At 36.0% G+C, this 21,334-nt stretch overlaps 2 protein-coding genes across 6 annotated transcripts in view; both read right to left on the bottom strand.

Annotated features, from left to right (window-relative positions):
- Window positions 1-8,807, bottom strand: part of tppp (tubulin polymerization promoting protein) — a 19,009-nt gene extending 10,202 nt beyond the window's left edge. Inside the window, exons 1-3 of one of the 3 annotated variants that reach the window (XM_079625195.1) lie at window positions 8,609-8,807; window positions 2,572-2,655; window positions 390-722 (exon numbers count right to left, since the gene is read on the bottom strand). In XM_079625195.1, the coding sequence (XP_079481321.1) occupies window positions 390-718 (329 nt within the window). In that variant the 5' untranslated portion in view covers window positions 719-722; window positions 2,572-2,655; window positions 8,609-8,807. Of the gene's footprint in view, window positions 1-389; window positions 723-2,530; window positions 2,656-4,897; window positions 5,035-8,608 lie in introns of those variants that run through there. The other 2 variants (XM_079625193.1, XM_079625192.1) reach the window with 2 other exon arrangements.
- A 1,333-nt stretch (window positions 8,808-10,140) lies between these two features.
- zdhhc11 (zDHHC palmitoyltransferase 11) lies at window positions 10,141-20,784 on the bottom strand. 3 transcript variants are annotated; one of them, XM_079626611.1, is made up of 12 exons: window positions 20,696-20,777; window positions 20,459-20,605; window positions 19,416-19,637; window positions 17,094-17,272; window positions 15,917-16,018; window positions 15,681-15,805; window positions 13,972-14,127; window positions 13,779-13,897; window positions 12,151-12,209; window positions 12,005-12,068; window positions 11,261-11,327; window positions 10,150-11,180 (listed from the first exon to the last, which is right to left on the bottom strand). In XM_079626611.1, exons 2-12 carry the CDS (start codon window positions 20,465-20,467, stop codon window positions 10,954-10,956), a joined length of 1,329 nt encoding a protein of 442 aa, XP_079482737.1. In that variant the 5' UTR covers window positions 20,468-20,605; window positions 20,696-20,777; the 3' UTR covers window positions 10,150-10,953. The 3 variants fall into 3 exon arrangements, with proteins under 3 accessions (XP_079482736.1, XP_079482737.1, XP_079482738.1); XM_079626610.1 differs by having other exon boundaries at window positions 10,141-11,180; window positions 20,459-20,784; XM_079626612.1 differs by having other exon boundaries at window positions 13,972-14,124; window positions 20,459-20,760.
- Between the last annotated feature and the right edge of the window lie 550 nt (window positions 20,785-21,334).

Raw genomic sequence — 21,334 nt, 5'->3', positions numbered from 1 at the left:
CACCAATAACGATAACTACAGAGACAACTATTAGCGTCCACACCAATGCAAAATAATGCTCTGTTTATAAGAGCATGCTGCAGTTTTGTCGTCTGCAGCTTTAAATGCTCGAGCTCTTTAAAGCAGGATGAATTCTGATTGGCTGTTGATGTTTTTATCACCTGGAAAAAATCATTTCGAAAGTGATTCCAACAATATTGTTGTTTTAGTTGTGTTGTGGACTCTGCTATTCCTTTACATACCATTATCATTATTGTTATAGTTAACGACCTTGATGTGAACGGGCCTTTTGCATAAAAAATAAATTTCTCTGTGTAGAAAATGAATGGGGCTTTTACTTCCGTAACTCTACTCCTAAATGTGTAAAAGTGCTGCAGATTATGGCATACTTGACTTTAGAGAAGACTATATCCACGTCTGTGAGTGTGATGCTCTTGCCATCGATGACGCCGCAGTCTTTACACAGTTTGGACCAGTTCTTGCCGTTCAGATCTTTCCCGGTGGCTCGCGTGTCTCCGTGAATGGCGAAGCGTCGGAAGGACTCCTCCAGCGCAGTGATCTCCACAGGCGTTTTACAGCCCGCTCCTCCATCGCTCGTGCCGTTGGATGCGGAGGACAGGCGTTTGGCTGCTTGTTCTTTCGAGTGCTCACTGTGCGGCCTCATGGGTGAACTGTTGGGTGCAGGATGTTTGGCGGTCTGAACTTTAAACTCCTCCATGTTGCTGGTAAAGAACGTGAATTTTAAAGGTTAATATTACTGGTAATATTATTGCAATTTAAAATGTGTTTGTGCATCTTTTTTCATAATCATTGACATAATCATTGATACGTTGTATCTTATGCAAAGGCATTTATTTAGACATGATTAAGTGTCTACCGGTAAATACTTTTTATGTCTATATACAGGTGCTGGTCATATAATTAGAATATCATCAAAAAGTAGATTTATTTCAAGAATTCAACTTAACAGGTGAAACTAATATATTATATAGACTCATTACATGCAAAGTGAGATATTTCAAGCCTTTATTTGTTATAATTTTGATAATTATGGCTTACAGCTTATGAAAACCCACAAAAGCAAAATATATTACATGTAATCACACAGTAATATGGTTATTGAACCAGGTTTTGGTTCTTGTGGCAGTGTGGGCAGATGCAAATCCTGCTGGAAAATGAAGGAAGCATGAAGTGCTCTGGAAATGTCCTGGTAGACGGCTGCGCTGACTCTGGATGTAATAAAGCACAGTGGACCAAAGTCCTCTTTTCTGGTGAGAGCAAATTTTGCATCTCATTTGTAAATCGTGGTCCCAGAGTCTGGAGGAAGAGAGGAGAGGCACACAATCCACGTTGCTTGAAGTCCAGTGTAAAGTTTCCACAGTCAGTGATGGTTTGGGGTGCCATGTCATCTGCTGGTGTTGGTCCACTGTGTTTTCTGAGGTCAAAGGTCAACGCAGCCGTCTACCAGGAGGTTTTAGAGCACTTCATGTTTCCTGCTGCTGACCAACTTCATGGAGATGCAGATTTCATTTTCCAACAGGACTTGCACCTGCACACATGCCAAAGCTACCAGTGCCTGGTTTAAGGACCATGGTATCCCTGTTCTTAATTGGCCAGCAAACTCGCCTGACCTTAACCCTATAGAAGATCTATGGGGTAGTGTGAAGAGGAAGATGTGATACGCCAGACCCAACAATGCAGAAGGCCACTATCAGAGCAACCTGGGCTCTCATAACACCCGAGCAGCGCCACAGACTGACCGACTCCATCACGCCGCATTGCTGCAGTCATTCAGGCAAAAGGAGCCGCAACTAAGCATTGAGTGCTGGACATGCTCATACTTTTCATGTTCATACTTTTCAGTTGGCCAGCATTTCTAAAAATCCTGTGTTTGTATTGGTCTTAAGTAATATTAAAATTTTCTGAGATACTGAATTTGGGATTTTCATTAGCTGTCAGTTATGATCATCAAAATTAAAAGAAATAAACATTTGAAATATATCAGTCTGTGTGTAATGAATGAATATAATATACAAGTTTCACTTTTTGAATGTAATTACTGAATTAAATCAAATTTTTCATGATATTCTAATTATATGACCAGCACCTGTACCGTAGTATGTGTCTCTATATCCATATTACACTGTTCATGTTATGACAACTTTCATGCTGATCATGGTTATGCTGATCAAGCTGCATCAATAACCAGTTGAGCCAGCTGGTCCACAAACAGTTCAGCATTACCCACCCAAAACCAGTTAAGGCCATCTTGTGTAATCTTCTGCTGAGATTTCAGAACATTAGATGCTATTAATAATCAATTTCTGAAATGCCACTTGTATATTATATATATATTATATTATATAAGTCCCCCTGTAGTCAATAATTATATGCCTTAAAACTCATCTTTGATCACCAAAATTACTATTTATGTTGTGGCCAATTACATTTATGTTTGCACTCATTTCCAGCGTACTATCTTAGATATTCTCAAGAGCATGTATTTCCATATCCCCAGTGAAATACATACTTTTATTGTGTAGAAGTCTGACATAGCATCTCTAGTCTGACCTTTGCCCTCTGCTGCCCCTCCAGCTCTCGGATTCCACGTCAGTGTTGCTCACTTTGACTCGCTCCTCTTGCTTCTTGATGCAGCTGAAATGACAATAGTAGTTTTGTATTGAACATGAATATTAACAAAGAGCAAAGCAAAATAATAATAAATATAGCTGCAAGTAGCAACTAACAGGGTTCAAGTGTTTTAAGACCTTTATGCCATCTATGTTGTTAGGGTCTAGGCGACCCCTTTGTATAACACCATTTTCAGGTTTCACATTAATCATAATGTGGCACAATTGTCAAAACTGATACCTAAGGATGAAGAGATAAACTTTGACAAAACGTGATTGTAAATGTTATAATAGTGATTTTACAATGTCTAAAAATGTATGCAAAAGCAAAACCTGTGAAAAGAACTATATTAGTGAGTAGAATGACAAAATTAACATTATAACCAGTAGATGGCAGCAGAGGACCACCAAGTTGTGAATCATTGCAGATTTTTTTGACCAGAGAATGAGCTCATCATAAGTATAATAAGTTTGGTGAAAATATCTCATAGCGTAAAAGAGTAATAGCTATTTTAGTGAAAGTGGCCCTGCCTACTTTGGATGTTTTGGCGTCCCCGTCATGAGCGTGAATCACCAATCGAAATTCTTCAGACAACTTTTTGCCATGGGGGTCTCTAGTCTAGATGATGCATGTCAAGTTTCGAGTGAATCGGACAAACGGCCTATGAGAGTTCGGAAAATTAAAAATGGCAGAAAGATTTTAATGGTGTAAATAAAATTGGAGATATAGCCTACGTTTTGTCTTGAGCTGAGGATTTCAATGGAAAATACAGTGTTTTTAATCACTGTAGCGCCCCCTATTGGTCGATTTGGCTGAGTCCTTGTATCTGAGTAGTGAGCAAGACAACTACCATCGAAACAAGTTTCAAGTCTCTAGGCCTAAAGTTTGGGCTGCACGATCAGTTTTATGGCTTCGTGCTTAAACACCTAATAATATTAGTTTGAACTCAAGTGTTTTATAATATGAAGCTAATTTTGATTCATTAATTTGCTCTGATTCATCTGATCCTTTGGTTTGAGTCCATCAAGATCCAAATAGAAAGAGTAAATAAATCAAATAAAAAGGTTTGAAAATTTTGATTATTCTCTGGATTACTAAGAATAGGCATTACCTCATGATTATATATATTTCCAACCAAAAAAACTACATCATGATACAGTATATATTATTTATGTGATAGAAAACGACTACAGTATCATGATATTACACTTTAAACAACACTAGATCACAGTAGTTATTCTAGAGCACAGTTTGCTTCAGGTCAAACATTACAAGGATGAGAATAAGTGTTTCCTTCATGATGTAACCGTCCAGAATTAAACACAAACCCTTCAATATGCTCTCATGGGCCGATGCTTACCATTACTCACTCACACTGTTTTAATCACATTTACTTTCAACTTTCAAAGAGCAAGATTTAAGATATCAAAATACAGGTGAAACTCGAAGAATTAGAATATCGTGCAAAAGTTAATTTATTTCAGTAATTCAATTTAAAAGGTGAAACTAATATATTATATAGACTCATTACATGCAAAGTGAGATATTTCAAGCCTTTATTTGTTATCATTTTGATGATTATGGCTTAGAGCTTATGAAAACCTTTTCACAATATTCTAATTTTGAATTTGGGGTTTCATAATCATCAAAATTATAACAAATGAAGGCTTTAAATATCTCACTTTGCATGTAATGAGTCTATACAATATATTAGTTTCACATTTTAAGTTGAATTACTGAAATAAATGAACTTTTGCACAATATTGTCATTTTTCGAGTTTCACCTGAACAATAAAAATTAATTTTTAAAATGCAATTTTCAACACAAAGCAAAATATGAGATTATATATAACATTTGCATCAATAACTCAAGAACAAAAAAGTTTGGTTTGCATTTGATTTGAATCATGTAGTAAGAAAGTAAATGATTGAATCAGTGCAGAAACATCTTCACATTATAAAACACTAGAGTACAAAGCAAAAGACTCAAAACCACAAAGCCCAAAAAAACAATAACAACTGTGATTGGTCGCTTTGCACGTCAGAAGGTCTCTTCCTGTCTAAGTGGGCGGTACTTGGTCAGAATAACCTGCAATTTGTTGATGTGTGAAGTCTGACAACACAAGACTAATCTCACATGACTTGGCTCACATGCACCTTTATCACACATTTATCCAGGTACCAACATTACACAGCATTTCTAATCGTCAAGGTTGTAAAAACGAACAGAAAGTAATCAATTTTCTCACAGACGCTGAATGCTCACCTCCCAGAAGCTCCCATAGTGCAATGTCATGACACCTCTACACAACCAAAGCAGATCTGTCTCTTCTTTTCTATGTTTTAAACCACTAAGTCAATCTTTATACAACACAGTCTGGACCGGCACTAGCCGTATCTTCTGTCCCAAACCAGACAGAGAGGTTACGTCACGCGGCCGTAACACCGGACACATGAGCTACAGTCGATGAATCTGTCTTTATGGTCGGACAGAAGAGCTCTGTAGGGCCAAAGTGAACTCCTCAAGTACAGTCAATGTACAAGAGGACCCTCAAAATCCACTTGAAGATGTCCCTATTCAAGAGCGCTGTGTTTTACTTCTCCTTCAACAAAGAAACAAACCTTTATGAATCACTCTCAATCATGTCATTCAGCTCTATGGGCCCATTGTGTAGTCTAGTGTACTACATACACACGGTCGCGTCAGTGACATCGCCACTATCGCTGGCATTAGCCGGCCAGAGTGACAATAAAAGATAACATTCTTATCTTTCTTTGCTGAAAAAAGAGTGACCGAGATAGAAATATCAAAACTAGGGAGAACTTGGGAGTTTAGTTGTTTACGGTTGGTGTTACTGCACGGATCTCAGATCGGCTCATTCATTTGACATTGAATATAATCTTGATATTGTGTTTTTTTTCCCCATCAAGTTACAAATAAAGAGAGAAAATTATCACATTGCATTCGTTGAGTATTTAAATCACTGGATTATCAAAATAACATATATTTATGAAATAATTTTGGATATATAATTACAATCAAAAAGCATGAAGCAATAATATATATATATATATATATAATATAACATATATACAGTATATAATATCAATGTAAAATAATTTATTTTTATTTAAATAAAAAACTTATGATGTAGGCTAATTGTATTAGCATATTATAGATTGTATAGTTATAGATTGTGTGTATATATATATATATATATATATATATATACAGTATATATCAATGACATGTACAATAATTTATTTTTATAATCCAGTGATTTAATAAAAAACGTATAATGTAATAGTATTTGCATATTATAGATTGTATAGTTATAGATTGTGTGTGTATGTGTATTATATATGTATATATATGTATATATATATATATGTATATATATATATATATATTATAACACAATTACTGTGATAAAAAAGTATGTTTTATATAAAAAGAGTAAGTCAAGTCCAATACTATTGTCAATTTGTCATATCGGTCAACAAAACAAGAGTTCCTATAAATACTCACATGTACACACCCAGTCAATAAAATCTCTGCAATCATTAACATAATAAAACTGATACTGCTAATGATTGAACTGATTATAAGTGATCTCTTAGTTCATCATGTTAATTGTACATGATGTATGGAACCATAACTGTGCAATTTTGAGGTCAACTTGAATGCTTTTATAACACAGCAATCAAGACAGACATCTGCTGCTGTCTAATGCTGGAGGTAATTCTGTGGACTTCAGAAAAGAACAGAGTATGTCAGAGAGGGAGAAATGCTTTTTTTTTTTTTTTTGCATGCGCACAGGCCTCAAGAGAATCTGTGATTGGTGGAGCGCATGATGATATGCATTCGCCTTCTGGTCATGCATTGCACAGATGAGAGCTCAGACAATAAACTGACCTATTTTAAACAAAAAAACACTATTTATATCAGCAAAAAATGAACATGGAATTCAAAAAATGTCAGCAACATAAAAAGACTGACAAGAATGGACATGTCAGAAGTCATAGAAACAGGATATGATGTAATGCATAAACAGGAAGAGGACAGGGGGAAATATGAACCTATCAGTAGTTAACACTGGCCAAACTGGTATCAGTTGGGATGGATTCCACTGAAAAATAATGCAATAACAAACATGTCTTGACTGTTTAATGTCTAGAGATAATGCATCAACTTATAAAAAAACGTGAATGCAATTTGGATAAAAACGTCTGCCAAATGCATAAATGTAAATGTAGTAAATGTAGAGCAGATAAACACGTCTCCATGATGTCTGAGTGTGGCGTGTGGCCGTCTGCTTCACAAACGTTCAGAGATGGCCCCAGATCACCCTGCTGACACTGATCGGGTCAACTACATCTTTCATTACATCACCCGCACATGTCTTTCTCATCCCTAGTACACTCTCTCACACTGAACGCTATTTGTCTCCAGCATGGCAATTTCTACGTACACTGACTCTGCAACAACGCACTAATGATGTCAGGTGTACAGCCTAGGCCATGTTTTTTTAAGGCTTCGACTTTTAACGTCTGTTTTAGATGTTGGGGTAATAGTTGCCGTCAAAAGTCAGTGTTTTTGAACAACATAACCTAGAACTGAAAAATCTGGGCCAAACTCAGCGAATGGCTTCGTCCTCTGGTCAGGCGTAGCTAATCTATGAACATATGGACAAAACAACTGTGATGGGAGATCAAGTGAAAAACCTCAAGACTTTTTCCTTATCTTGAACTGCACAATCCTCAAATAAATGAATGTTAAAATTCACTCAGATATGTCAATACACAAACATATTTTATGACATATGGATGGATGGATGGATGGATAGATAGATGGATGGATGGATGGATGGATGGATGGATGGATGGATGGATGGATAGGCAGACAGACAGATAGATATGGATGGACGGATAGATAGATAGATAGATAGATAGATAGATAGATAGATAGAATATAGACAGATAAACGGATCGACAGACCGACAGACAGACAGACAGATAGATAGATAGATAGATCGATAGATAGATAGATAGATAGATAGATAGATAGATAGATAGATAGATAGAAATGGATGGACAAACAGATCGACAGACAGACAGACAGACAGAGAGATAGAGAGATAGATAGATAAACGGATCGACAGACAGACAGACAGACAGACAGACAGATAGATAGATAGATAGATAGATAGGCAAACAGATCGACAGACAGAGAGATAGAGAGAGAGATAGATAGATAGATAGATAGATATATAGATAGATAAACGGGTCGACAGGCAGACAGACAGACAGAGATAGAGAGATAGATAGATAGACAGACAGACAGACAGACAGACAGACAGACAGACAGACAGACAGACAGACAGACAGACAGACAGACAGACAGACAGACAGACAGATAGATAGATAGATAGAAATGATAGACAGAACCATAGACAGAATGATAGACAGAATTATAGACAGAACGAACGAACGAACGACAGACAGATAGACAGACAGACAGACAGACAGAATTACGTTCTTCATCTCGTTTGATTCTACACTTTTAATCGACACTCATACACTCCTGGCGTTTATGTAACAGTATACATTTCCAGCATCACACAAGCGTTATATAAACTCACCATGAGCATCATCATGATGAAACACGTGATCATTGTTATTGTCATGAACACTGTGCATCTCATGCATGTAACTGCAGCTCTGCATCCTTACATGCAACAATACCGACGAATACAAAACAAAACCAGTCACAGAATTGCGCAACAAAACAAAAACGAAACCAAATCTAATGGACTTCCGTGACAACGGTAAAAAATGAGGCACGAAATGTGCTCGGGTTGTATTCGAGGTAAAATTATGAAAACATAAACACGCTCGTGATCAATTGCGTTTAAAATGCGTTTTTCGGATGGTATGAGAGAAACGCGCTGCTAGAATGGTCAAAACACAGTCTTACCTGAATGATGTCTCCGTCGTTTTCTTCTTTCTGTCAGTGTCTAGCAGAATGTGTTTACATGAGACATCTGCGGGATTGAGAGACGCGACGCGACGCTCGCTGTCATCCGCGCGTGAATGTGCGCCGCGCTGGAGAGCGCGCTCGAGGACCAGCAGGCGCCGCGCGATGATTGGCTCACGCGCTGTCACCTCAATCTGAATATGCGTGAGTGAGTGAACATAAGCGAGTGAACACAGACTTTTGTTATGAGCTTATCTATATTTAAATACATAAACAAAAATGTAATATTATTTTGTTTTATTTTCATTATTATTTTATATTTTAACATGCATGTTGGCGTGTCTCCAAGGCTCCAACTGCTTATATTATGATTCTCAGTTGAGGTGTCAACTCTGTTACCATCTAACACCATAATATTACCATCTAAAAGTGATCAATTATTCATAAATTCAGTAGAATGGAAGGTTCACTTTCTTGCATGCAAATCCAACATTGACACTAAACATAAACAAATAAATCAAAATGAAGGAAGATGCATGAACAGAACGTCTTCAGGAGCATGGACAATGTTTTCCCCATAGAGAAGCTGTTTCCTCTGAATGCAATCAAGATGAAGCTTGTTAATGCAGATGAAACTCGCTGGAATGCAGGAAAGATGACTAAATAAACTGCGTGTCTATCAGTAGTGTGTCTGTTTCCTGCAGCAACGCTTGTCTTCACTGTGAGATAGAGAATAAAGCATAAAATCCATGAAATGTGTTACACAACTAGTGAAGGGTTCTAGATCAGCATTACATAATAGCCCGTCTGAATAATATAGGGGAGACTGGGGCTAGTTGTCACAGTTTTGTTGCTCCAGTAAATATTTCATAAGAGGTTTATTTTTGAAAGTCTAAAATTTCAGGCACAAACACCTTGTTTATTTAATTGTGTAATACTGTATATTGTATGTTCAATTTATTCCTGTGATGCAAAGCTGAATTTTCAGCATCATCTTCAGTGTCACATGATCCTTCAGAAATCATTCTAATATGCTGATTGGCTGCTTAATTATTATTGGCACTAAATTATTAATAATCCTTATATTCCATAATTAATAAATATATATGAATCAAAACATTTTGATCAGGAGTTAGTGTATATATATATATATAGTTTAATATTCACACACACACACACACACACACACTTTAAACTTTTAAAACAGAGACATTTATAAAAACTGTAAACACTGTTCATCCTTTGTTTGCAAATCTACTTTCAATAACATGATGTATTATCTTAATGTATGTTAGTATGGTTTTATCATGTTCACTAGTAGATATAAAATATTATATTTTCATTAGTTTGTAGGGCAGAATTTTTTCGAAATTCAGACCGTTTTAAGTAGATAGCAACATACAAAGAGAAATAAGACAACGGAGTGATCTAGTGCTGAATTTCATCAGTGATTACATGAGAGAAATGAGGAAGACTGTCACTAATGACATCATCATCACCCAACAGCCCCATCTAGTGCTGCATCAAACACACGCCGTCTTGAGAAACATCTATTAGGCATTTATTATAAAAAGAGAAAATACAGTGGTGCATTATTTCATCTAATAGTTGTGTGATTTAATCCTCAACGAGTTATTACAATCAATATAAATCATAAAATAAAACCAGCTGTACAATGTAAAAAAAACATATATTACAGAAATAGAACAACTTATATTTCATTGTACAATTTTACAACGATTTCAGTCATTTGTTGTGGAGTACTGAATATGTTTATAGTGTGAGCAAGCATAAAAAATAAGCTTATTCTGTAAAAAAATTGTGCTTCTCATTGCTGGGAATCTTGCTACTACGTGCCTCAAACTGAATAGAATATCTTTCAAATATTCATTAAAATACGGGTGCAACTCGAAAAATTTTAATATCATGCAAAAGTTCATTTATTTCAGTAATTCAACTTAAAAGGTGAAACTAATATATTATATACTCATTACATGCAAAGTGAGATATTTCAAGCCTTTATTTGTTATGATTTTGATGATTATGGCTTACAGCTTATGAAAACCTTCAATATTTTAATTTTGAATTTGGGGTTTTCATAATCTGTAAGCCATAATCATCCAAATTATAACAAATAAAGGCTTGAAATATCTCACTTTGCATGTAATGAGTCTATTTAATATATTAGTTTCACCTTTTAAGTTGAATTACTAAAATAAATTATGATTTAAAAAAGCATGATTTTCAAAATTTTCGAGTTTCACCTTTAATTTTAATGAATTTAAGTCAGTCAGTCAGTCAGATCAGAACGAGCCATATTTCTGTGTGCAACATGCATGAGACGATCAGTGGGCTTGATGTTCTGGCGTCTGCTGTCTGAAGCCTAAACACTGAGGATGCGTGTCAGTCATCAGCTGCTGATGAACCACCGCCGCATCCATGATGGAGCTTCCCAGCGGGTCTTGAACGATGGGCCGTCCCTCCACAGACTTCCCGTTGCTCCGCCCTGGAGCTTGAGGCTTCTCTATTCCACTGAGGTTCCAGCCCACAGGAAGTGACATCATAGGCTCACCTACCAGCAGGATACAGAAGGACAGTCAGGTGCACCTTCAGTCAACACTTTTCACTTTTCAATCACTGCAGCTTTTTTACCTGGAATCATTTGTGTTGGTGCGTCAGAGCTGAAGTCCGGGTGTCTCTCTCCACGGGCTTCCTCCATCTGTAATCACATTATGCTCGGATAATAACAAATATGGGGGTAAAATAGTCTATTTTTGGCACTGGTTGTATTATATCAAACAATTTTCTCATTTAGTCTGCCATTTGAAAGGATTTTTTTATCGAGCTCTTCACAATGCATCATGGGATTACCTTCTCCATAAAAATATAAATTCAATGCAGTGTCATTTTAGTATTATTCAATTCAGTTCATGTTCATTTCTATAGCGCTTTCAAAGCAGCTTTACAGAAAATGCATGTTTCAAATATTACAATCAATAACTTGATTTATAAATGATAATAAAACACTGCTTTGAATGTATCTTATTCATATTTTTAATTAGCTTTTATTATCCACATTTATATTTAGTTTAGTTTTTTTTAGTTTAGTCATTTTTGTAAGTTTTTTAAATATTTCTATTTAGTTTTTAAAAACTTTTAGTTAGTTGTCAAAGTAACATTTGTAATTTTTTAAGTTTTTTAAATACTTTTTTTTCATTTCAGAGTTATTTCAATTACCTAAAATTATTTTGTGTTTTAGTTAAAAATAACAACACTGATTCAATGCTAATTTTATGCTGCATAATTTTCGCAACAGTCATTGGCTCTAAGATGCCTTAAAATCCTGTCTAGATAGACAGCTCACTAGGATTTGGAGTGGGCAGCTTGTCTGATTACCTCAGCACAGATGGGTTCTGACAGTCGACTAGATGTTTGTCCTCTATCTTCCAGGTTGAAGGTACTAAGAAGAAAAAGTAGCAGAACACCTAAGAAAAAACCCCAGAACCACTAACTATTATTCTTAGTGCGCACTTGAAGCTTACCAAGACTTGCTGGACAGGGGAGCTTCGCAGTTCACAGGTGATTCCAGCAGCCCAAGACCCTAGGAGGAAGTGAAAAGTGCATAGCGTTTAAGGGTGGGACCTTCCTCTGATCTCAATCGAAGCATAAAACTAGTCTAAAGCTTCCTCTCTAAATCCCAGGAGATAATACAGTTAAACATCATCAAATTCTCTCTCCTGAACTGAGAAAAATGAATTTGGTAATCCATGAAATTGTATTTTGCATTAGTTTAATGGGGACCCTTTTTAAAAGTCTTGATTTTGTGTTTTTTTTTTAGCTCTACTAGAATAGGTTGTCATGCTTGAATGTTAAATAAACATTATTTTTCACATATTCTCCATTGTTGCGTCTCCTCTCTTCACAGTCTGTCAGTAACGCTCTGTTTAGTTCCTGTCTCTATGAAGCCCCTCCTTCTGAAAAGCATAATGTGCTCTGATTGGTCGGCTGGGCCAGTGTGTTGTGATTGGTCAACCACTTCGAGCGTGTTTGGGAAATGTCCCTCCCCTTACCATAACCACAAGTTTCAACACAATAGAGTGGTCAAGTGCATACAACGTCACTTTTTAGGCCAATCGGCAGTTAGCATCACACAAAACCCAATATGATTTTTCCATAGGCTTTTGGATTATCGCAAAAAAACAAACTCTGTGATCAAAAAACGTTTATGATACTTGGACGTTTTGTCCATCAAGATAATTTTCACAGATGAACACAACTTTTATGAATTTTGAAGCCAAAATGCAGTCATACTGATGTATTTTATGTCGTAGAATAAAACGTGAAAGTGTCTTGAGCTTGCGTTCACCACAGACCTTCTTTCAGCCATTTAACCAAAATCCTATTAAAAAAAACATTATCTTCGGGACGATGGAACCCGAAGTGCTAAAATGCTAACTCACTTCCACGTTTTGGCCTACAAAGTGATGTCATACCTGTAGCCCTGCCCCTTTTCAGCGCTGCGCTCATTGTCTTTTGTCTTCCGGTCTGTATTTTCACAGTGATCTTACGCATTTATGGATGAACAGCTCGTTTTAAAATCTTCCCGGTCTACTGACATTTGTTAAAACATCTGCTTTAAACATTACAATCCTTATGATAACTTTCGTTAACTTTCCATTAAGTAAATCCACGTCAAAAGCGAATTACTCATGGACAGCGATGCCATAGAAATATACAGAGCAACTGCAAAAACGGAAGTTCAAAGACAATATTGAAAAGATGGCGGCGCCCTTGTTTCTGTGGCGCATAAGGTCTATACTAACACGACTCATCCAGGTCCCGCCTTTTTATTTAGCATATGGCTTGGACGTGAATTATTTAAATGAGGAATATTGTGACGTGTTCATTCCTGGAAGAAAGCTCAAGACTACAATGGAGGCGTTTCAGGGAGTTCAGAAACAGTGACACTGATATAGAGAATAACTACCGCTGGAGGGATCAAACAGCAACATTACACACTAAACATTACACACTAAACACGCTGAACATGTAAAGAAAAAAAGCATAATAGGACCCCTTTTATATATATATATATTTATCCCTATGCAATCATTTAGTATTGTGTTGTATTTTTATTTTTTATTTGATATCTGTTGGCGTGTGTTGGTACCAGTGCAGTGGTCCCGTTAGACGGCAGCGCTGGAGGAACCTGCTCTTTCTCTTTGGGGTTCGGTGACGGTGACTGACGCTTCCTAATGATGTACTCATATGTGCTGATTCCCTGAAACACTGTGACAAGATACATAATGAATAAAAGCTGCTATCTACTTTTAAAAGTCAATAACGCTTGGATCAACACTTACTCAAGTAAATATGGAAGCACAGCAAGTGGCAGAGCAATAAGAGAGCAGCCAGAGCCAGCAGGATGGTAACGAACGCCAACGCCAGCAGACTAATAGAGTTGGCCTCTAAAGGTGCCGCCGGAAGGAAAACCAGCCACGATCCATTTCCTTTCACTGCTAGGAAATAAAAAAATAGAAATTAAAACTTGTAAATGAGACGTTACATCACCGTTCGAAAGTTTGGGGTCAGTAAGATTTTTTAAATGTTTTTGAAAGAAGTCTCTTATGCTCAACAAGGCTGCATTTGTTTGATTAAAAGTAACAGTAATACTGTGAAATATTATTATAATTTAAAATAACTATGTGAATAATGTTTCTATGTGAATAAATACATTTTTTTAAATGTATTTCTATGATCAAAGCTGAATTTTCAGCATCATTACTCCAGTCAGTCTTCAGTGTCACATGATCCTTCAGAAATCCTTTTACAGTTTTTCTCAATTGTTTACACACAAATACTGGTACTTGAGACACAATGACCACAACATGTAACTTATTCACTAACCCCCTGAACCAATTCTGCTAAACTACAAGCACAATTTATTGCTTTACACTAAAACACACTTTTTTTCAAAACACTACACACAATTCTCTGCATTTGGCACAGTTTTCATGCAGAAAATCTCTTGTTTTCACAAGGAACACACTGCCATTCAAATATGCACACTGACTCATCACATGATCGAACACCGTCACACAGTTTTACAAAATTATCAATCAGAGTTTTAGCATAAAAGGGCAAAAGAGCTCTTCAATGGAGCAATGGATGCCAACATTGGATTTTTAAAAACATTTTTACTGTAACTGTATACAGTAAATTAGTTTGTTGTTTTGTGTGTAGAACCACTGTATGTGCAACTTTGTGATGGGATGTACATACACTGTGTACATTGTTTTTGTGGGGGAAATAAAATATATTTGTTACTGTGTATTTGTGTGTTCTGAGTATAGAAACAATATTCTCAAATATTTTACAACACACTTATGAATGTACAGTCTTTAGTAAGTGTAACACTGAACAAAAAAAAGGCTTAAGTCATTATGATGAATGGTGTGTGTTTTTTGATTTGTGAGTAGAGTTCTGAGAGTATGAGGAATGCTTTCAGAAAATGTGTGTAAACAATCGAGAAAAACTGTAATATGCTGATTTGCTGCTCAAGAAATATTTTTTATTATCATCAATGTTGAAAACAGTCGAGCTGCTTAAATATTTTTGTGGAAACCGTGATGTCCTTAAGAATATATATTTGCGGTATAAGTACCAAAAAACATCTCAATATATATTTCACAGCTTCTTTCTCAGGAGCTCTGCCAAGAACAGGTCAATTTTGGCCTGCCTACTTAATATGCATGAGCCTCTCTTCTGATTGGCCTGTTGTTTTCTGAGTGACCCACCATTGGTGGGGGTGGTTCTGACATCACATTTATACGCAAGTCACAATGGCTTGTGAAAAGGCACAGCTACTTTATGCAGGCTGTGTGCATTTGTCTGTGGATCGACTGTTTTAAAACTTATATGGTAGTTTCATAGCCCCTAGATCTCTGTTATCATGAAACATGTTTTGACAATATGGGACCTTTAAACTAAGGAAAATAAAAAGGTAAAATCACATGGTGACCCATGGAGACGAATAACAGGAAATGAGTCCAGAGACACGGACTTGTCTTACTCTGAAACTGCGGCGCAGTGCGTAGGACAGCAGGATTCACATAGTGCTCAATGAAGACAAACAAGACGACAAGAATGAGGAGGATCATTCCAGTAACAGCAGAGGAGATGGTTATGAAAAAGAACCTGGGAAAAAAAAAAACTATGAATGTTCAGCTATCGTGAAATGTCTGTAAACCATATAGATATGCAAATGCTGGTTCTCCATTTGTGTTATCAAATGACACTTCTGCTCACCAGTAGTTCCTTCCACCGACACAATTGTTCAGCCATTTGCAGTGATGGTCAAAGTCTGCGATGCATTTGTTGCAAGTACTGCAGTGTTTGGCTTTAGGTCCCCTGCAGAATGAGACGTGATTATTCCCTAAAGCAAACGCTTACGATGTTTAGACATGTCTATATCAGGTATTGATACTGTGTGCCATTCAGAAATGAACTGAGAATTTCAAATTCAAATCCTAAATTTGAATTGAGGTGAAAACTGGATAACAAACTCCATTTTAAAACAAACATTAAAATGTAACATTGCTATTGTAAACTAAAACTATGAAAAAAATTTGGTTTTGTTAATTGCAATACAGCTCAAATAAAATATAAATGAGATGAAAAACTTAAACTTTTTTAAAATTGCTAATTATTGCTATCCTAACTACTAATAAATTAGAAATGTTGCCTTTGCAACAAACTTAAAGAAGTTGAAGTACTAAAATTTAACTAAAATTAATTAAAGAAATAGAAATATAAAAAACAAAAACTAATAAAAGTGAAGAGCACATAACAAAATGACTAAAACTTAAACTAAAATGAAAACTGAAAATATAAATAAATACTACAATAGTATATAAAAATTCTGATACTGCAGTAAGTGTTGTTTATTTAATATTATATATTACATTATATTATTAGTGCTGTCAAATCGATTAATTGCATCTAACATAAAAAAATGTGTTAACATAATGTGTATATATATTTATATTTATATATAAATTATATTTACACATATTTATATATATATATGTGTGCGTGTGTGTATACTGTTTACACACACACACACACACACACACACACACACACACACACACACACACACACACACACACACACACACACACACACACACACACACACACACACACACACACACACACACACACACACACACACACACACACACACACACACACACACACACGTATATATATATATACAAACAGTCATACACACATATATTATGTTACCAAACACTTTTGTTAGATGCGATTAATCGATACAGAAAAATTCCTCTTCCTGTCTTTAAATTCCCACTCATGAATTAAAAGGTGAATTCTACAATTCTTAATTGTTATCCCAACTCTAAATATTGTTATTAGCAAATATTCCTTTTAAAACGTCTTGTTTCTGCTAATGTACATACACATCCACCTCACAGAGGGTGCAGTGCAGATTGTCAATCACATGTTGATGTTTGCTGTTGTCAAACACGGGCATGGGGTTGGAGTAATCCTTCCTCCTACGAACGCTCAGATCCGCAGGGTCAATTGTTACGGCCACCACGTGAGTGACCAAATGCAGAACAAACGCAGTGCCGATCAACTAGATAGGAAGTGTGAAGGTTTAACAACAATACAAACACATGCACACATAGATTTAGTTTCAGAGAGGGCCTATGGGTTCATTTAACTCACTGTCCACGGTGTGAGAGCTGAGAGCCTGCCTGACTACATCCTCCAATTATCTGCATAAACACACACTGCTGACATCAGCCTGTAATTGAGCTCATGCTGCGCAACAGAACATCTGCCCTCAGAGATGCTTGTGTGCCACAGCGTTTCCTACACAATCCTGCTTTTCAGTTTGTTCGTTAGACTGACTGATTAAATTATTAACTCAGGAGTTTGTGAGTCTTTTTGAATGATGCATTTAAAAATAGCTCATAAGAGTCAATTGTTCATGAACTGGTCATGTTGTATGTTGGGGTTTGATTGCAATGCGACAGAAAGATGCGTTGTTTAGGTAATGCTTTACAATATGGTCCCATTAGTTAAAGGGTTAGTTCACCCAAAAATGAAAATGATCATTCATAGGTCATAGGGTCAGAGGTCACTCTTCAGCCAGAATATGGATATTTTTCTTACAAAAACACATAAGTTTGCTTCAGAAGGCCTTTATAAATCCCTGGAGTCGTATGGATTACATTTATGATAGATGGATGCACTTTTTTGGGCTTCGAAATCTCAGGTACCATTCACTCCCATTAACACTTGCATTTGGCAGCAAGTAAGTAAATTATGGGATAATTTTTGGTTGAACTAACATTTTAAGGTTAGTTAATGCATAAACTAACATCAATACATTTGTTACAGTATTTATTCATCTTTGTTAGTTAATAAAAATTCAGCTGTTCATTGGTCAGCTCAGGTCCATTAAGTAATATTAACAGATACAACTTTTGATTTTAATAATGTATTAGTCAATGTTAAAATTAACATTAAAGGGATAGTTCACTTTGAAATAAAATTTTGGTATGTTTTAGCTTACCTGAAGTGCATCCAAGATGTAGGTGTCTTTGTCTCCGCAGTAGTTTCAATTTTGATATTTTTAGGTCAAACCGTTCTAGTCTGTCAGTCATATAATGCAGGTTTATAGGCACTGTATCCAAACGCATGCAGAGATGTCTCTAATAGCATGCAGAGAAAAGTCCAAATTAAAAAATTCCCCATCGTAAGTGCACATTGATGGCTTAAGGTCGCGCGAACTCATCCGGGAGTGTTGAGTTTTCACTTATTCCCAATTTGTAAGCCTTCTATCTTGACACACTATCGCTTCATTGTTCAGGTCAATCAAAGGCATACGTTGAGCCGTACAGCCAATCACACGCGTTTCTGCTGAGTTTAAAAATGCAACGTCCAATCGAAGGCGGTTAGATTAGTTTCCGGGGAAAACAATCCGGTGTAAACAGATCACTTGGACGTCGTTGTGAAAAAGAGATAAAAACGATATAAATACTGTTCGTTTTATCACACAAACCGCTTGTTTCGTGTCTTAGGCCATCAATGTGCATTTACGATGGGGAATTTTTTAATTTGGACTTTCCTCTGCATGCTATTAGAGACATCTCTGCATGCGTTTGGATACAGTACCTGCATTATATGACTGACAGACAAGAACGGTTTGACCTAAAAATATCAAAATTGAAACTACTGCGGAGACAAAGACACCTACATCTTGGATGCACTTCAGGTAAGCTAAAACATACCAAAATTTAATTTCAAAGTGAACTATCCCTTTAACTAAGATTAATAAATGCTTAAATTCATTTTAAGTTCTAACGTAGTTCACTAATGTTAACAAATGAAACCTTTTTGTAAAGTGTTACTGTTGTTTATTAATTATCGTTGTGTATTCAATTCAGACTGCAAGCTTAAATTTGCATTTCTTTTTGCATCTTGTTTGCCCAAACCATTTTTGGATTATACCAATTATATTTTTATAAAAAATTACACATTTCTGCTTAGTATTTTGTTAATATTGGCACTATAAAAAAAAATCCACCTAATTCAACTTAAAAACTTCAGTCGCTGCCTTAATTTTAGTTGAATCTTGTATAACTTGAAAAAATTAGGTAATTTTGCCATGACTTATTGATCATATCATTTTTTATAGAGTACAAGTGTATTTTTTTTGTGATCAGAATCACTACCATGAAACTTTTCTATTTTTTATTTGTAAAGGATACGCCGTATGCTGCAAAGCTCCATGGTGCTGGTAGAAGAGGAACGTAAATCCCGAAACCCACGATGGCCATGAAGCTGTACATCAGCCAGGCTATCAGCTGGAAACTGTGCAGAGGCAGTGACCATCCGTTGACCCTGGAGTGCATCGGCAGTCCCACCAATTCAATTCTGCTTCCTCCATTTTGGGGTGCCGTCCGTCTATGGTGACGCCCAAAGCAGTTCAGCTGCAAAAGACAGAAACGCTAAATATGAATACAGCTTGCGAATATGGGAATAATATGAAAAAAAAAAAACAGAACTGTTCTATAATGTATGCATGAAAGGCTAATAAAGCATTGTGCTCTGAGAACAGTCTCTTCAACCAGCATGAACAATGAAACATTTTAAAAAGACTGCCTGACATCATTATGTTGGCTTGACAAAGCGGTTACTGTACAGGACTGACCTTGGACTTGGGACTTTTTTCTAAAACCCCCAACCTGAGAATGTCTAAATGCAACTCATATAGCCTTCTATCTATCTATCTATCTATCTATCTATCTATCTATCTATCTAAACAACCAAATTTCCCCTAAATACCCAGGTTTTTCAAACTACATAAGCCCTAAATCTTCAGATTTTCCATTTCTAGTTCTCACTTCAATCTTCAACAGCTGAATAATTCAGACAAACCAGAATACAAATGTCCTACACATCAGTCAGTGTTATTGCTAACTTTCACCTTCAAATGGACAAGTTAGCAATGACAAGGAGTCCTGCTGCTGTGCTTTTCCTGTTGAACATGAACAGAAAGATTGTGTTGCCTAGCAAATGTCATCATAAAGGCAATGTGAGTCTGAAAACAGTGTAATAATGAGTAACTTCCACAAAACCACTTCATAGAGGAACTCTTGTAGTAAGAACAACAATATAAAAACATCAACTTTTCAAACAGAATGAATGTTGTTTCTTTATTTAACTTTTTAATAACACTACAATGGCGAATAATTAAATATTACATTATTTTAACAGCTTAAACATAAAAAGCGACACATTTCCTACTTACATTCGTCATTGAACAGCTTCCAGCAGTTTTCTCTGCTGATGTTGATCATTTGGATCTCTTGGATACAGTTTGCTGATCCATTAATGATCTTCTTCACAGTCCACTGTACAGCAGAATAGTCCTGTTCAAAGGCACTATATATCCAGTCTGAAAACGTTTTATTCCTATATTTAACAAATCAAATCTTTATAAAGTCATTATTCGTCAAGAAAAAGGATAAAATATATATATTCTCACGCGTGAGGCGGTGCTCATCTGACTTCGACAAACACACCACGGCGAAAGCTTAACTGTTTAATATTAATTGCGTCACGCTCACGCCAACCAATGGCGAGCGGCACTATTAGTATATCACGCTGACGTTTCAACAGCTCATGAATATTAAGTGGCATAAAATTGGACTCGGAGCTTTTGCTGTGGAAACTGAAACGTGAATGCGCTTTTTTGAATTTATCTCATATTAACAACAACAAAAGACCGCAAAGAAATGTAAACATTTAAGAGGAAATTAAATCAAAGGAAAGTGGAATTAAAGGGAGAGTTTACCCAAAAATGAAAATTGTGTCATTCACCCTCAAGTTGTTTCTTTCTTCTGTTGAACACAGTGAAAAGTATGGAAGCTTGTTTCACTGAATTAAACATAAAAATAATAATTGCGACTTTTTATCTCACAATTCGGACTTTTTTTCTCACAATAGCGACTTTATTTCTCACAATTCTGACTTAATATCTAGCAATTGTGAGAAAAAAAGTCAGAATTGTGAGATAAAAAGTCGCAATTATTATTTTTCTTTTTTAATTCAGTGGCGGAAACAAGCTTCCATAGAAAAGTGCAAAGAAGATATTATGAAGAATGTTGGTAATCAAACATTTGAC

The sequence above is a fragment of the Phoxinus phoxinus genome (assembly GCF_949152265.1).
Source record: "Phoxinus phoxinus genome assembly, chromosome: 10".
NCBI classification, from domain to species: domain Eukaryota; kingdom Metazoa; phylum Chordata; class Actinopteri; order Cypriniformes; family Leuciscidae; genus Phoxinus; species Phoxinus phoxinus.
Note: the sequence above shows the minus strand (reverse complement) of the source record. Positions and strands in the feature narration are given on the sequence as shown.

Bases quoted from the DNA above. Each gene is read 5' to 3' on its own strand.
- zdhhc11 (XM_079626610.1), bottom strand. The intron at 14,128-15,680 runs GTAAGACAAGTC...TTTATTTCCTAG, and splicing joins CACTGCGCCGCAGTTTCAGA to CAGTGAAAGGAAATGGATCG. The intron at 12,210-13,778 runs GTACCAACACAC...ACTTCCTCCTAG, and splicing joins CTAACGGGACCACTGCACTG to GGTCTTGGGCTGCTGGAATC.